The 17,452-nt window shown below is 36.6% G+C and overlaps 1 protein-coding gene across 4 annotated transcripts in view; it reads left to right on the top strand.

The window, feature by feature from the left end:
• Positions 1–16,262, top strand: part of ebf1b (EBF transcription factor 1b) — a 149,984-nt gene extending 133,722 nt beyond the window's left edge. For 2 of the 4 annotated variants that reach the window (XM_048167296.1, XM_048167299.1), the window contains 6 exons: positions 5,142–5,207; positions 6,601–6,778; positions 6,926–7,105; positions 9,504–9,698; positions 14,152–14,220; positions 15,341–16,262. In XM_048167296.1, coding sequence (XP_048023253.1) covers positions 5,142–5,207; positions 6,601–6,778; positions 6,926–7,105; positions 9,504–9,698; positions 14,152–14,219 — 687 coding nt within the window. In that variant the 3' untranslated portion in view covers position 14,220; positions 15,341–16,262. The remainder of the gene's footprint in view (positions 1–5,141; positions 5,208–6,600; positions 6,779–6,925; positions 7,106–9,503; positions 9,699–14,151; positions 14,221–15,340) is intronic. The other 2 variants (XM_048167297.1, XM_048167298.1) reach the window with 2 other exon arrangements.
• The last annotated feature ends 1,190 nt before the right edge of the window (positions 16,263–17,452 follow it).

The raw sequence follows: 17,452 nt of genomic DNA, 5'->3' as shown, positions 1-17,452 counted from the left end.
ATACATAAGGCTTTTATGGCTCATATAGTATGATAAAAAATTTATATATATACAATTTGGGCATCTGATATATATATATATATATATATATATATATATATATATATATATATATATATATATATATATATATATATATATATATTCAGATGCCCAAACTGATCAAAAATGTGCAGTTTTGTGCAGTTGCTGATGTTTATATGGCCAAAAAGATGAAATTCTGATGACTTGTAATGTAAATCAATTAAAAATTATAGCAGTATTGCAGACTACTTACATAAAATGCATATAAATATCAGTTGTCACTCTATATCTCTCAATAATATATCTAACTAAGATCATATTTAAATTCTTAATATGATCAAAACTCATTTTTATTGACTTTATTTTATTAACTCAAACTTTATTGTGGGGGCAAAACATATAATGCAATTTAGTAGAATGATAATTGAGCATTATGATTTTTCTAAACAATGATGTATGGATAATCAAGTAAACCTAAGCTACTTCAGTCCAGTAAGTGTTTATTTATAAATAATATTACTAGCAATATAAAGGTTATTCTTACGTCATTAAAGATTTCACTGCAAAAAGACATGTACAACGACCTGAAGGTAGACATTTTTTCAGAATTAAATGCCTTTTACTTACTAAAAAAAGTATAAACTATCAATCAGACGACAGAAGGGAGATTGTGTATTGGCCATATGAATAATTTATAACATGTTTTAGGAATTATTGACTGAAAACCTTTCCTGGGAAGCCAGATTTGCTGATATCATTGCATTTGAAGTTGTTGTCACCGGTTTATGATGTCAGCAGAGTTTGTGATGATGTCATGCTGCATCAGCTATGATCTAATCAACATTGCGAAGGGCTTTTATCGGCTATCAAAATGATGATCCAAACATGATGTGCTGCTTCTTCCTGTAAAGTTTGACATATAGTCACATAATGTTGGGGAAATCATGAATTTTTGAAGTTGTATGATGAGCAATTGCTGACACAGTGCCATTTGGGACAATTATGGATCGTCTTTAACCTTATACGCTCGAAAATATGATTTTTCAAAGTTGTACATAAAGACTATTTGAGTACGTTTTACAAGAAAATACTGTTTCAGTTTTTCTTCAGTGTTACTTGTTTCTTTGTAATTGTTTGCAATTTCTGTGTAAAAATTGTTGTTGCACTCTAAAAAGTAATTCAGGAGACCTGTTACCTCAACTTAAATAAATGTATGATTGCAAGTTAATAAAATTCTAATTTATCGTTTTAATTAAATTTTTAAGTTGCAAACATTATTTTGTAGAGTTCTGTTGACATAATAATGTTGATCATTACATCAACTTAATATCTTCTGTAATTTAAACTCAAAAATTAATTCGCTTTTTTTTTTAAATTAGGTTGTAGTAACTTACTGAAATTGTGTAGATAACTTCGGAAATTAGTTGCTAGTTGCTTTAGGACTGAAAAAGAAGAATAAATTATGAAATGAAGTGTTAATTTTTGTTTTTAGTGAAGGGAAAGACCTGTTAGTGTTTAATGCTGTTATGTTTGACATTTAAAAGAGTTTCTGTAATGTTGACGTTTTTGCGCTTAACCATTGTGCTGAAGAGTAGATACATGAAGGTAAACAGTACACTGACTCTATAAGCAATGACTGCGCTAATGCCAGTGACAAGTAATATCTTACTTATTCATTAAATATACATGTTAAATAAGTTATGTTAGCATTTGCTTTGATAGCTGTTGATTTGAACTGAAATAGATAAGATTAGGGTGAATTCAGGTTGATTGGGACACTTTTTCCAAGTTCCTTGTTGATGTTGTTGTACAGCAAGAATGTTGTGACAGTTGGTCGGTTTTGTATTGCCCCGCCCCTCCTCCACTCTGATTGGACGGCTGGCTAAAAAGTGACAGTGATGAGCGCAGCGTTTTACTCAACGTTGAACACTCTTCAACTCGAGGCGACCGGTAAAAAGTGCTGAGTGCTCAGTGCTTGAGCCTGAAAAAGACGCTCAGCGCCTCGTTACACTGCCATTTAAAAAATGCGGCACTCCCATTGAAAACAATTGGAAAAATATGCTAGCCGTTGGAAAAAAATGGTGGACACACGGCCTAATTGGTTCCAGGGCTACAACTCTACAATCAACCTAAAAAATTTGTGTTTATGCTACAAATTATTAAGCTCCTCTAACTCAGTGTAGCTTGTTGGTTGAACTCAAAATTGTCATAACTCAAAAAAATGTATGCATTAATTTTTCATTATTTTTTAGAGTGTAGAAAAATTTTTCACTCAGAAATTGCTAGTAACACATTGAATTAAACATGAATTTTTTGAAATAGAAAAACTGAAAGTTTTTATTTTTTTCATTTCAAAACATACTGTACGCCAATAATCTTTTATTTACAACTTCCAAAGGCATAGAAAAACTTCTAGCGTTTCTTATTACACTTGTGATGTATAGAGCTCAGTGTTTCTGCTATACAGTATTCATCATCGACCTCTGCTCCTCATCTTTTCTGCTGCATCTGATTGATGTTTTGGCTAAACTCACACATACTGGGAATTCACTGCCTCCGGGCCGCGCCACGTTCATTCGGGGCCTTTCGCTCGCCAGTATCCCTTTCACGCTCCCCCACACTGGGCCGCAGAGGGACTCTCCTCCGCCTCCTCGCTCTCTCCGCGGGATCTATCGCTCTAACAGCTCCCCGTGACGATAATGAGAGGTTAACACAGTGCCAGCACGGCCATAATTGAGTGAATTTAGCACCTTGGACAGCGCACTAAAACTCCTCATTGCTTGCCTGACCCCCCATCAAGTTTTGTTTGTGCGTTTGTGTGTGTCTGTGTGTGTGTGGTGCGACACACCCCGGGCCTGATTGGAAGGCAATATGTTCCAACACAGCACTCGCACACATTGTAAGGGGTAAGATCCTGGTGAAGGTTGCGTTCAGATGGGGGGAGCAATTTTCTGCCTGTCACTCGGTTAGCTGGAGCAGCGCCCTTCTGCATTAACTTCTCCCACACACGAACATACAGGACTGAGGAATATAAGGAAAATGCTGTGTTTGAGGACTGTGTGAACAGTGCTTCAACATAAGTATCTAACAGCAGTACTTTTATGGGAAAAAATACATGAATTTTACCGATAACAATGATCATTATATGTAAATCTACTAATTTTGTGAACATAATCTTTGTAAACTGTTCATAAAACCATTCATTCATGCAACAATTTACATTTATATACATTTTATTTACATTTATACATGGTTTTGCAAACAATTTGCATTTATATCAATTCAACAATTAACATAAGAATGATTTTACATACAATTTAGATTTTTATCATTATGACCATTTAAGAAAGGGTTTATGATGGATTTACATTTATAACAATGTTTTTACAAAAATGGTTATATGAAAAATGTACTATTAGAGTTTTTGTTCTGCTTTCTGTTTCAGGAATGATGCCCAGTGTGTTTATTTAACCCTCTGGTGCTATTTGGTCATTTTTGACCGAAAAATTTTACTTTATTTATTAATTTATTTATTTATTGTTTACTTCATCGGAACGGTACAAAACTTGGTAAAGGTTTTGGCACTTGCTATGTGATCACCTCCCCCCCAAAAAATTTGTCACACTTGTACTCCTCACAGCACAAAATGACCACATTGGAAATGAATGGGAAACGAATTTCATCTAGTGGAAACTTTTGGTATTGCGCCCAAACAAAATCTTACTGAAAAATCATTTTTTGAGATATTCAACCTAAAATTTGGAACACAACTTGTTTAGATATACGTGTTTGATTTTCTCACAGTTTTAGAGTAAAACGCTGTGTTTTTTGGGAAAATATATATTTTATTTAAAATTGAAAATAGTATTTTGTGCATTTTTCATAACAATAAATGTAAAATTCTGCTAAAAATTCTGTAAAATTCTGTAAAAACTTTTTTAAGTTTACTTTTTTTAGACTTTTTCTGCCAAGTGTCATCTTTAAAAAGAGACCAAACTTAAGTCTGTGCTCCAAAGCATTCAAGATTTATGACAGTTTAAGTTGGAAATTTCATTTTCAGGTCTGTGCTAAAAACTGATTAAATGGATTATAACTACTGCATAAAAATAATTCAGTACTATAAAATCCACTAAAAAGACAAAATATTAAATAAAAAACATTATCGAACTAAAATATAGTACATTAACTTCATTTGACCACCACGCAAAGAGCTCCAGAGGATTAATCACTAGTTATTAATAACTTAATAACTTATTAAAATAGCATTTGAGATTCAAAATTTCCACATGTAAAACTTTGGTAAATGTTTCAAAATCACATATACATTGTGATTTTGTGAAAAATGTGAAATTCGTGTCATTTTTCCCTAAGGGTATTTTGACTTTTATGAAAACCTGCGTGATATGATCCATGTTTCATCATTAATTCATTGTTTGTGAAAATTTGTTCAAAACACAGGATTTAGTGTCTGAACTTTTATTTTTATTGTGCCATTTGTTGCAGTTCTCCCCTGCTTGCACATCCCATGCTAGTCTGATAATGTGCAGATATTGCACAAGCCACATAATCACATTGTTAAAACAATACAAAAGTCACTAATGCTTTCCAGCCATTGCTCTTAAACAATCATGACACCCGTTGTCCTTCTTCCCCATCATGTGACTGCGCAGAAAAGCGTATGTTAAAGTAATTACTTCTCATTAGCAGGAACGCATCGATTCCATCTCTGATGTACCGTCATCGCAAGAGCTCTTACGAGAGCTGGCTCTCTGCTGAGTTATTGCCCAGTACTGTGGAACCGAGTGACCTTCACTGCAAACATAGATTGCATTGTCCTTCCTCAACGCAAAGCAGATGTTTGCTGAAATACTGCACTTTTTCATCCTGACAGACACAGAACAATTGAGCAAACATCAGCTCCATGTGTTCCACTTGGCTGTGATCACTGATGTTATTAAACAGAAATTCAACCCTGTTTTCATCTGTGAAAGAGAACAACATCACATTGTATAGTTACAAGTGACAAGTATTATGGATTGTACATTTATAAACAATGAACTGAGGATGAAAGGGGTCCTAAATCTTTTCTTGTGTGTTGTGTGTTATTTTGCATATAGGAAGTGATTTTGAAGAGAGCAGCAGATCTGGTGGAAGCACTTTATGGAATGCCCCATAACAACCAGGTGAGGAACATTATCATTGATGCATAACTGTTCACCATCAGTTTGCTCTTAAAGGGATAGTTCACCCAAAAATTAAAATGCTGACATCATTTACTCACCCTCAGGTTGTTCCAAACCTGTATACATTTCTTTGTTCTGTTTAACACAAAGGAAGATAATTTGAAGAATGCGAGAAACTGAACAGTTCTGGGGCACCATTGACTTCCATAGCATTTTTTTCAATGTTGCCCCAAAGCAGCCTGGTTAACTTTGTTCAGCGGCGTGAAAAACTTTATTCAAAATGTCTTCCTTTGCAGAAGAAAGAAATTTATACAGGTTTGGAACAACTTGAGGGTGAGTAAATGATGACAGAATTTTTATTTTTGGGTGAACTAATCCTTTAACACATTTTGGAAATACAGTATATGGGTGTTTCTGTCACTGTTTTTGGCCCTGTAAAGTAGTTTGGCCCTTAGTAGTTTAAATTTGACTACTAATAAGGTCCAACAGTGTACGTACTGTACATCACAGAAGAATTATGTTATTTTTTGTCATTTTTCCCACCTGGTCATGAACATTTTCACCACATGTCAAAAGATGTATTGGGTTTAATACCATTCTGTAATGGAAATGACAATTTTTTAATCAAATTTCTTTTTACTTTGTTTTGCTAAGGCGACTTTCATATAGCTAGCATTTTTAATACACACAATTAAATAACATTTTCAAACTTACATAATTCGAAAATTGGAAATGGAACAAAATGAAATTATTGTACTCACAATGTAATGAAAGCACACTTTTCACTGCCACTGTTGTCTTCTTGATAAATAAGTACTCAAACTTTTGAAGAAAAAAAATATTGGAAATGATGCCACAACTGAGGGATATAATTTGTTTTGCATATTTAAATACACACATACTCATGTATATATTTAACAAAAATATATATTTATATATAACATAAATTATATATGAATATATATAACACATGTATGCATTAAATACATACATGTATGTGTGTGTATTTATATACATAATAAATATACATTGTACACACATATATTATGTAAACACAAACTTTCATTTTGGATGTAATTGTTTGACAGCACTAGGTTTTATATATATATATATATATATATATAATTAATTTTCATTTAGATTAACACAGTTTTTTAAAGATGGATTTTCATATTTTAATATCGAAAGTCTGGGTCTGACACAGTAAAGGGTACCATTTACATATAATTAAGCATTTGAAAAGTAGAGAAAATAATGGTGATGATAAAAAGTGTGACCTTCATATAAGGAAACTTAAAAACATAGATTATTAAAAACCAAAAGTTAAAAAAAAAACACCCATATATACAAAGAAAGTGTTAAATTGTGAGAGATGATGAATCATTTTCCTTAGGAAATAATTCTAAAGCGAGCAGCGGACATTGCTGAGGCCCTGTACAATGTGCCACGAAACCACAACCAGCTGACCGGCCTCACCAACAGCTCCGTTCATGCAAGCATGATGGGAGTGAACTCCTTCACTGGACAGCTCGCCGTCAACGTCTCGGAGTCGTCTCAGGGTGGAAACCAGGGTGAGAAATTGTTTCTCCCTCTTTTTCCCTCCTCACACGCACACGAACGTGCACAAGTATGCTCTAGTGATGTTTAGGATAAAGTTCATCAAAGCTGTGTATAGGGTAAGGGTAAGTTGACTGAGTTTTGCGTGTGTCTGGTTGCAGGTTTCAGTCGTAACACGAGTAGCGTATCACCGCACGGCTATGTGCCCAGCTCCACCCCTCAGCAGAGCAGTTACAGCACGGTATCCACCAGCATGAATGGCTACGGCAACGGCGGCATGACCAACCTGACTGGCTCCCCGAGCTTCCTGAACGGCTCTGCCGCCAACTCGCCCTACGCAAGTGAGTTTTCACAATGTGATATTCTATATATTTTGTCCATGAAACACAAAGGAGTTTGATGTTTAGCAGAATGTCCAAGCTGCTCTTTTCCATACAATGAAAGTGAAGTGATGAAAATTCGCCTTAAAAGTACACTATAAAAAAATCAAGTTTTAAAGTCGTAAATAAAAGAACGATTACTGAATTATGACCTTTGAATAGAAATCACTATTTCTGTCTTTCTATTTCAAAATTTTACATTTAATTCAATGTGTTATTTGCGCAATTTACTAGCAATTTACTAGCAACTAGCCTACACCAATTTTTTATAGTATAGTCCACATGACTCATGCACTATATTCAAAGCTATCTGAAGCCATATGATGAGACATATGTCAGAAACAAATTTTTTTCTTTTAAGTATAAGCAGAAGAGATGCTGGTTTATCTGGTAGTGGGCGGAACTAATTTGCAAACTGCAATCTCATTGGCTGGCGCTCATCTATTACCATTCCTGTTTTGATTTTAGCAAATCAGTTCGAGCGAACGCTAAGAACGTGATTAATATTCATGAACCCAGCAGCTCATCAATCCTTAGTGCGTTGTATATTGTTATTAGTAGTAGAATTATTATCTTTTAATAATAATTACTATCATCTATTTTTTACAGAAACATTGAATGACTAAGCACCACTACCAGTCCTAAGTTCAGTTAAAATGACAAATATGTATTCATACATGGTTTTACCAAGTTTTTACCGCATCTTAAGACGTGACAAAATGTGATGTCATTACTGTAAAGTCAGACCTACTGTGACACACTTTCATGTGCTGTTTAAATACATGAAAATGCAAATGAGATTTGAGGTCTTTTAAAATACATTTAAAAGGCATTTAAAGTACAATTTTTTGTAACTTCTGATTTCTGGAGTAAAAATTCGACAGTTGAAGTGCTTAATTCACACTCCAACAAGGCCTTGTTTCCAAGAAAACTTCTGTCATTGATGCACAATCATTATAGGAAGTCTGACAGTATGGGCCTTTAGGTCTGATATAATTCCCAACTGAGAATTCCCACAATCCTCCTGCTCTGCAGTCTGTATTCAACAGCTCTTTAAAAGTTCTCTCCTCCTCAACTGTTGACGTGCTTTTCTCTTCTGCTCGCCTGACAGTGCCACCTCACTCCAGCTGTTATTTATTGTGCTAATTCTTAATTGCTCGCTCTTTCCAATTAACCAGAGATGAGAAAGTGAGCCAGAGACAAAAGATTTGTGATGTGTTTGTTTGACTTTAATTGTGTTTGGGGGGGGGGTATGTTTACATGAAAACAATGTACTAAACACGGAAAAGTTTTTCCTTAGCGTTTTTCTTGTACAGGCGACGGATCTGTGAAAATGATTAAAAACACTGTATTATGTTGCCAGGCCAGTAGTTGGCGATGTCACTTTGTAAAGAAACGCTACACACCTTTAGACCGAACATGTAATACGACATCACAAATTCGTGTTTTTGTAGTTTACACGGAGACAATAATGGTATGATATTCAAAAACTTGCACTTTGAAACCTGTTTTTCAGAAGTTTGTGTTTTCAGGGCCCCAAAACATTCTTTTCGTGTAAATGAATGCCGAAAACGCTTATAAAGTTTTCTGATTTAGTTTAAAACGATGTCGTGTAAACAGCCCATAAATCTTCAAAAAGGAGAAGATTTAGTTACTTAAAGAGATCAGCAGTGCACACAACTTTGAGACAAACACCCCGCACAAAACCCTGGCAATGCAACCCCTTTTTTTATATACAAAAAACAGGGTTATACTGCCACTGTCAAATTTAAATTCCATTTTGGCATGTGAATTAAGACTGTTAATTAAATCAATAAAGTAATTGATGGGCTAACACTTGAAATGCACTGCTAACATCTTGCAATGTTAACAAGTATTATAAAAGGCTCACTGACTCCATCAAATCACTTCCAATCAGTTCTAGAGACCGCTGTTAAGCTTCCAGTATTCATCAATTGATTACATAACAACTTGATTAATGGATCGTGCCTTTGTTACAAGGTTTCGCCTGAACTAATTTAATGTGGCAACTTGGATTTTTAAATGATAAATATAAAAATTAAAACCACCCCAAATAGCAAAATTAACCCTAAATGTTAAATGCAAAACTATTTTAATTGGGTAATGAGAATGTTTTAACATCAAAATTTACATTAAAGAATAAAAAAATAAATAAAATTAAAAAAAAAAAAATTGTTAAAATGGCTTCTTCTGAAGTGATTTAGTTTAATTGCAACTAATCATTTCCACCCTAATTTTTTTCCCACACGAATTGTCTTCCCTAATTTATCTCTTCCTTCCTTGTCTTTCTGCTTAATCCAAAATGTATTTCTCAACCTCACTTCCTGCATTCCTGCAGTTGTCCCCTCCAGCCCCACCATGGCCTCCTCCACCAGCCTGCCCTCAAACTGCAGCAGCTCCTCTGGAATCTTCTCCTTCTCGCCGGCAAACATGGTTTCAGCTGTGAAACAGAAGAGCGCGTTCGCTCCTGTCGTTCGACCCCAGTCCTCACCTCCACCGACATGCACCAGCACCAATGGGAACGGTCTCCAAGGTAACGCACAAGTCCTTCACACTCAAATTGACAGTAATGACATCATAAAACTTTGAAAAATGAAAATACAACAAAAACACAAGCGTGCAAATTACTTACAGCCAGACACGATCACTTTATATGATCAGCAGATTGAGTTTAGGCTTTTATTCACATATAAACATTGATCAACGCACACATCAGTTGTGGTAAACAGAAGCATGTTCGCTTGACGTGCAAGAACCAATGAGGTTCATTCTCATGTTACACAGCACATTTGAGCTTCACTAAGAACCAATGAGGTTCATTCTCATGTTACGCAGCACGTTTGAGCTTCCGCAGGATCCAATGAGGTTCATTCTCGTGTTACGCAGCACGTTTGAGCTTCCACAAGAACCAATGAGGTTCATTCTCGTGTTACGCAGCACATTTGAGCTTCCGCAGGATCCAATGAGGTTCATTCTCGTGTTACGCAGCACGTTTGAGCTTCCACAAGAACCAATGAGGTTCATTCTCGTGTTACGCAGCACATTTGAGCTTCAGCAAGAACCAATGAGGTTCATTCTCGTGTTAAGCAGCACATTTGAGCTTCAGCAAGAACCAATGAGGTTCATTCTCGTGTTACGCAGCACGTTTGAGCTTCCACAAGAACCAATGAGGTTCATTCTCGTGTTACGCAGCACGTTTGAGCTTCCACAAGAACCAATGAGGTTCATTCTCGTGTTACGCAGCACGTTTGAGCTTCAGCAAGAACCAATGAGGTTCATTCTCATGTTACGCAGCACGTTTGAGCTTCCACAAGAACCAATGAGGTTCATTTTCGTGTTACGCAGCACATTTGAGCTTCCGCAGGATCCAATGAGGTTCATTCTCGTGTTACGCAGCACATTTGAGCTTCAGCAAGAACCAATGAGGTTCATTCTCGTGTTACACGGCACGTTTGAGCTTCAGCAAGAACCAATGAGGTTCATTCTCATGTTACGCAGCACATTTGAGCTTCAGCAAGAACCAATGAGGTTCATTCTCGTGTTACGCAGCACATTTGAGCTTCAGCAGGAACCTATGAGGTTCATTCTCGTGTTACGCAGCACGTTTGAGCTTCCACAAGAACCAATGAGGTTCATTCTCGTGTTACGCAGCACGTTTGAGCTTCAGCAAGAACCAATGAGGTTCATTCTCATGTTACGCAGCACGTTTGAGCTTCCACAAGAACCAATGAGGTTCATTTTCGTGTTACGCAGCACATTTGAGCTTCCGCAGGATCCAATGAGGTTCATTCTCGTGTTACGCAGCACATTTGAGCTTCAGCAAGAACCAATGAGGTTCATTCTCGTGTTACACGACACGTTTGAGCTTCAGCAAGAACCAATGAGGTTCATTCTCATGTTACGCAGCACATTTGAGCTTCAGCAAGAACCAATGAGGTTCATTCTCGTGTTACGCAGCACATTTGAGCTTCAGCAAGAACCAATGAGGTTCATTCTCGTGTTACGCAGCACATTTGAGCTTCAGCAGGAACCAGTGAGGTTCATTCTCGTGTTACACAGCACATTTGAGCTTCAGCAAGAACCAGTGAGGTTCATTCTCGTGTTACATGGCACATTTGAGCTTCCGCAAGAGCCAATGAGGTTCATTCTCGTGTTACGCAGCACAATTGAGCTTCCGCAAGAACCAATGAGGTTCATTCTCGTGTTAAGCAGCACATTTGAGCTTCAGCAAGAACCATTGAGGTTCATTCTCGTGTTACGCAGCACGTTTGAGCTTCAGCAAGAACCAATGAGGTTCATTCTCGTGTTACGCAGCACATTTGAGCTTCAGCAGGAACCAATGAGGTTCATTCTCATGTTACTCGGCACTTTTGAACTTCAGCAAGAACCAATGAGGTTCATTCTCGTGTTACGCAGCACATTTGAGCTTCCTCAAGAACCGATGAGGTTCATTCTCGTGTTACGCAGCACATTTGAGATTCCGCAGGATCCAATGAGGTTCATTCTCGTGTTACGCAGCACATTTGAACTTCAGCAAGAACCAATGAGGTTCATTCTCATGTTACGCAGCACGTTTGAGCTTCCACAAGAACCAATGAGGTTCATTTTCGTGTTACGCAGCACATTTGAGCTTCCGCAGGATCCAATGAGGTTCATTCTCGTGTTACGCAGCACATTTGAGCTTCAGCAAGAACCAATGAGGTTCATTCTCGTGTTACACGACACGTTTGAGCTTCAGCAAGAACCAATGAGGTTCATTCTCATGTTACGCAGCACATTTGAGCTTCAGCAAGAACCAATGAGGTTCATTCTCGTGTTACGCAGCACATTTGAGCTTCAGCAAGAACCAATGAGGTTCATTCTCGTGTTACGCAGCACATTTGAGCTTCAGCAGGAACCAGTGAGGTTCATTCTCGTGTTACACAGCACATTTGAGCTTCAGCAAGAACCAGTGAGGTTCATTCTCGTGTTACATGGCACATTTGAGCTTCCGCAAGAGCCAATGAGGTTCATTCTCGTGTTACGCAGCACAATTGAGCTTCCGCAAGAACCAATGAGGTTCATTCTCGTGTTAAGCAGCACATTTGAGCTTCAGCAAGAACCAGTGAGGTTCATTCTCGTGTTACGCAGCACGTTTGAGCTTCAGCAAGAACCAATGAGGTTCATTCTCGTGTTACGCAGCACATTTGAGCTTCAGCAGGAACCAATGAGGTTCATTCTCATGTTACTCGGCACTTTTGAACTTCAGCAAGAACCAATGAGGTTCATTCTCGTGTTACGCAGCACATTTGAGCTTCCTCAAGAACCGATGAGGTTCATTCTCGTGTTACGCAGCACATTTGAGATTCCGCAGGATCCAATGAGGTTCATTCTCGTGTTACGCAGCACATTTGAACTTCAGCAAGAACCAATGAGGTTCATTCTCGTGTGTTACGCAGCACATTTGAGCTTCAGTAAGAACCAATGAGGTTCATTCTCGTGTGTTACGCAGCACATTTGAGCTTCAGTAAGAACCAATGAGGTTCATTCTCGTGTGTTACGCAGCACATTTGAGCTTCAGCAAGAACCAATGAGGTTCATTCTCGTGTTACACGGCACTTTTGAACTTCTGCAGGATCCAGTGAGGTTCATTCTCGTGTTACTCAGCACGTTTGAGCTTCAGCAAGAACCAATGAGGTTCATTCTCGTGTTACTCAGCACATTTGAGCTTCAGCAAGAACCAATGAGGTTCATTCTCGTGTTACGCAGCACGTTTTAGCTTCAGCAAGAACCAATGAGGTTCATTTTTGTGTTACGCAGCACATTTGAACTTCAGCAAGAACCAATGAGGTTCATTCTCGTGTTACGCAGCACGTCTGAGCTTCCTGAAGAGGTCTGTTCTCGCGCATTAAGCAGGTTTGGTTTATGTTCGCTGATCAATATTTATATGTGAATAAAAGCCTAAATTAAATCTGTTCTTCAAATAAATTGATCATGTCTCTGAAAATTTGGACAAAACCACTTGATTCATATGGATTAGTTTTACGATCTTTTTATGAACTTTTTGAAGTGACAAAGTTGTAGTTGCGTAGACTGTCAATGGAGAGACAGAAATTTCTTAGACTTCAATAAAATATCTTCATTTGTGTTCCAAAGATGAACGAAAGTCTTACAGGTTTGGAACGTCGTGAGGGTAATTAATTGATGATGATTTTTTTTTAGTTTTGGGTGAACTAACCGTTTAACAATGCTTTTTTAAATGTAAATCTGTAATGAAATCATAAATTCGACAATAATGATGTTTTGGTGATAGTGAAGTACAGTACTGATTATAATAGAAACGGAAACTATGTCAGAATGATTTAAATAATTTGCATTCTGCTGTATGCATTACTCCAATAAAACAATACTGCAAGAAAGAGACTCTTTATGATTGGAGATGATTATTTTGTGCATTCACTCCCCTTCAAAAGTTTGGGGTCAGTAAGAGTTTTTGAAAGAAGTCTCTTCTACTCACCAAGGCTGCATTTATTCAATCAAAAATACAGTAAAAACAGTAATATTGTGAATATTGTTTCAATTCAAATATATTTTAAAATGTATATATTCCTTTCTTCAGTGTCACATGATCCTTTAGAAATCTCCTATTTGCTGATTTGGTTTTCAAGAATCATTTCTTATTATAGCCAGTGTTTTCAACAGATGTGCTCCTTAATACATTTGGCGAAACTATGATACATTGTTTAGGAAATTTCAAAAGAAAAGCTTTTTTTGTAACAACTTGAAAGTCTTTACTAATACTTTAATTTAATATGTCCATATAAAAAGTCTTAATGCCCCCAAACTTTTGAATGGTATTGTAACATCACTAAAGTCCAGTAAGGATCTGAAGCATGAATGTCTAATCTTCCATTTGACCATATACTCACCCATCATTCGGTCTGATATTAACCTCTCTCTCTCTCTCTTCTTTCCTTTTCCCCTCTTCTTCTCTCCACTGCCCTCAGATCAGTCTTTTGTCGACTCTAACAAGTACTCCACAGCCAGCGCACTCCAGGGCCTGGCCTTCTCCTGAAGTATGTTACTCATCCATTACTCCTCCCATGCTCATCCCACTCCTCACATGTTTCTGTATCTGATCATCCATCCATCCATTCCAGCAAATAAGGTTTTTTTTTTAATGGAAAGTGTGTAATTTTTGTCTTTTAAATTCTTTCTCCAATTCCAGTGTCAGTTATAAGAAATTCCGATTGCATGATTTGGAGGTGGAACTTTCTGTTTGTCCAACCAATGACAGACATGAGGAATGTTTGAGAAACCTGTTTGAAAACAGTCATTATTGTTGCAATTCAATTTGTTGATGCTAATAGTGCAGAAATTACACACTTTACCTTTAAATACCCCATGTCTCCCATATATCACACTCCAGTTTTCTGTTTTATCATAAACCTGCAGAGCATGTTACATCCAAAATGATTTTACTGTGTGTCAATTTTATGTGTGAGCATATATTCGGTGTTGTGTTTCACCTCCAGCAGTTTCCTAGAGAACACAACCCTTCCAGAATAGTTCACCTCTCTTTTGTTTCCTAGTTTGTCAGCAGTTGCTAAACTCACGTTGAGTCAGATCTGCAGTGCTAAGCATTTTCCTCATGTTAAAAGTCCATGTTGGCCTAACTCATATTAAAGAGAGTGACGTTTCTGGAATGAATTTCAGTGTACGTGATATTAGACCGTCTCTAATTTGTAGTGGTGCACACCATGGCAAACATGGCCTTACAAGCACAGAACAATGAAGCTAACTGCTTGCAAACAATTAGGAGTCAGTTGAGACGTTTAATCAACCACGTGAAGTGTCTAGTTTGTGCCAATTTTGCATTGACACTGAAAGAGTTTTTATCCCTCATCTGAAAGGGCCACAGTTTGTTACGCAGATGTGGAAACAGATTGCTGGGTTTAAAGAACTATTAATAACAATGTCCGGTCTCATATAGCGATGCTGGCTTTGCTGTACAACTCAGACTCTTACATACACTTTAATGTTTTTTTCTCTTATGCTCACCAAGACTGTATATTTATTTGATAAAAAACAATACAGTAATATTATGAGATATCATCACAATTTAAAAAGCTGTTTCTTATTTTAACATATTTTAAAATATAATTTATTCCTGTCTCTCTCTCTGTCTCTTCACAGTTATCCCTGGAATGATCGTTCCTCCCATGTAGGTTGCGTCTGTGCGTGTGTGTGCGTGTGTGTGTGTGTGCGTGTGTGTTTGTGTGCAGACAGAAAGATGAAACACGCTCTTTCATGCCACTGGTCTCACTGAGCGTGTGCAGAAAACTCCGGCGCTGGACTGACCTCGCGGTCCTGTTCTGAAGGATGAAAAACTACAAACTCAGGCCCTTTTTAACACAATCTGCTTTGAAACAAAAAGATATAGAGGAAGAACAATACGAGAAAAAATATTGAACTGAACTGTTGTACCTCCCTGTTTTGATGTTGAAATTTGTACTCACCTTCTAGACACTTTTTAAGATAAGGAGCGACAGCACAGACGACGCTCACCCGCGCCATCTACACTATAACATGAGAGGTCTATTTATTTTAAAAACGTAGTTATTGATTTACCATCATATTTGTGTGTTTCTGCGTGTGCCACCCTTTTATGAAATGATACCTGACACGATATTGCAGTGGTTTCTATTTATGATTTTAGATGCTAATGAAGGATTGCAGGTGATTTTTTGCGCAGTAATGTCCCACTGAATTTGCTAAATTGCTTTTGAATTTTGGTCAATCAAGTCTACAAAATGTGCCAGCAATGTGAATTTATATTTAAACTGTGGCAGCGAAGATATAATTTATGCCTTTTTTTTTTTTTTTTTACCATGGTTAAAAACCAATTTTTAAATGCCAAAGGGAGAAATTCGGCTCCTTTGCATTGTTACTGTCATGTCCTGATTTTCACACTCATATTCCATTTGCTGAGATTATGCTGCCTTCAAGTCTTCAAAAAAAATATTTTTGTCATATTTTGACATAAAAAAACATATTTCTCTCTCTTTTCTTTTTACTTACTGTGTAGTATGGAAGCTTGTTTCCACCACGGAACAAAAAAAAAATAATAATAATAAAAATAATTTAAAAAGGCAATTGCGACTCTTTATCTCACAATTCTTTTTTTTCCCCCTGCAATTGCAAGTTTATATCTTGCCATAATGAGAAAAAAGTAAGAATTGCGAGTTACAGAGTCAGAATTGTCTGCTGATTTTTTCACGCAGTTGTTTATATCTCTCAATTCTGACTTCATAACTCGCAACTGTGAGATTATAACTCGCAATTCTGACTTTATAACTCACAATTATGTTTATATCTCACAATTCTGACTTTATAACTCACAACTGAGATTATATCTCACAATTCTGACTATAACTCGCAATTGTTTATATTTCGCAATTCTGACTTTATATCTCGCAATTCTGACTTTATAACTCACAATTGTGTTTATATCTCGCAATTCTGACTTTACAGCTTGCAATTGCAAGTTTATATCTTGCCATTATGAGAAAAATGTCAGAATTGCGAGTTACAGAGTCAAAATTGTCTGCTGATTTTTTTCACGCAATTGTTTATATCTCGCAATTCTGACTTTATAACTCGCAACTGTGAGAATTTATCTCGCAATTCTGACTTTATAACTCAAAACTGTGTTTATATCTCGCAATTCTGACTTTATAACTCACAACTGAGATTATATCTCGCAATTCTGACTTATCTCACAATTCTGACTTTATAACTCACAATTGTGTTTATATCTCGCAATTCTGACTTTACAGATTGCAATTGTGAGTTTATATCTTGCCATTATGAGAAAAATGTCAGAATTGCGAGTTACAGAGTCAAAATTGTCTGCTGATTTTTTTCACGCAATTGTTTATATCTCGCAATTCTGACTTTATAACTCGCAACTGTGAGAATGTATCTCGCAATTCTGACATTATAACTCACAATTGTTTATATCACGCAATTCTGACTTTATAACTCGCAATTGTTTATATCACGCAATTCTGACTTTATATCTCTCAATTCTGACTTTATATCTCGCAATTCTGACTTTATCTCGCAATTCTGACTTTACAGCTTGCAATTGCGAGTTTATATCTTGCCATTATGAGAAAAATGTAAGAATTGCGAGTTACAGAGTCAAAATTGTCTGCTGATTTTTTTCACGCAATTGTTTATATCTCGCAATTCTGACTTTATAACTCGCAACTGTGAGAATTTATCTCGCAATTCTGACATTAT

This window comes from Megalobrama amblycephala, linkage group LG18 (genome assembly GCF_018812025.1).
Source record: "Megalobrama amblycephala isolate DHTTF-2021 linkage group LG18, ASM1881202v1, whole genome shotgun sequence".
Lineage (NCBI taxonomy): Eukaryota > Metazoa > Chordata > Actinopteri > Cypriniformes > Xenocyprididae > Megalobrama > Megalobrama amblycephala.
The sequence above is the reverse complement of the archived record's forward strand: the minus strand, read 5'-3'. Positions and strand labels throughout refer to the sequence as shown.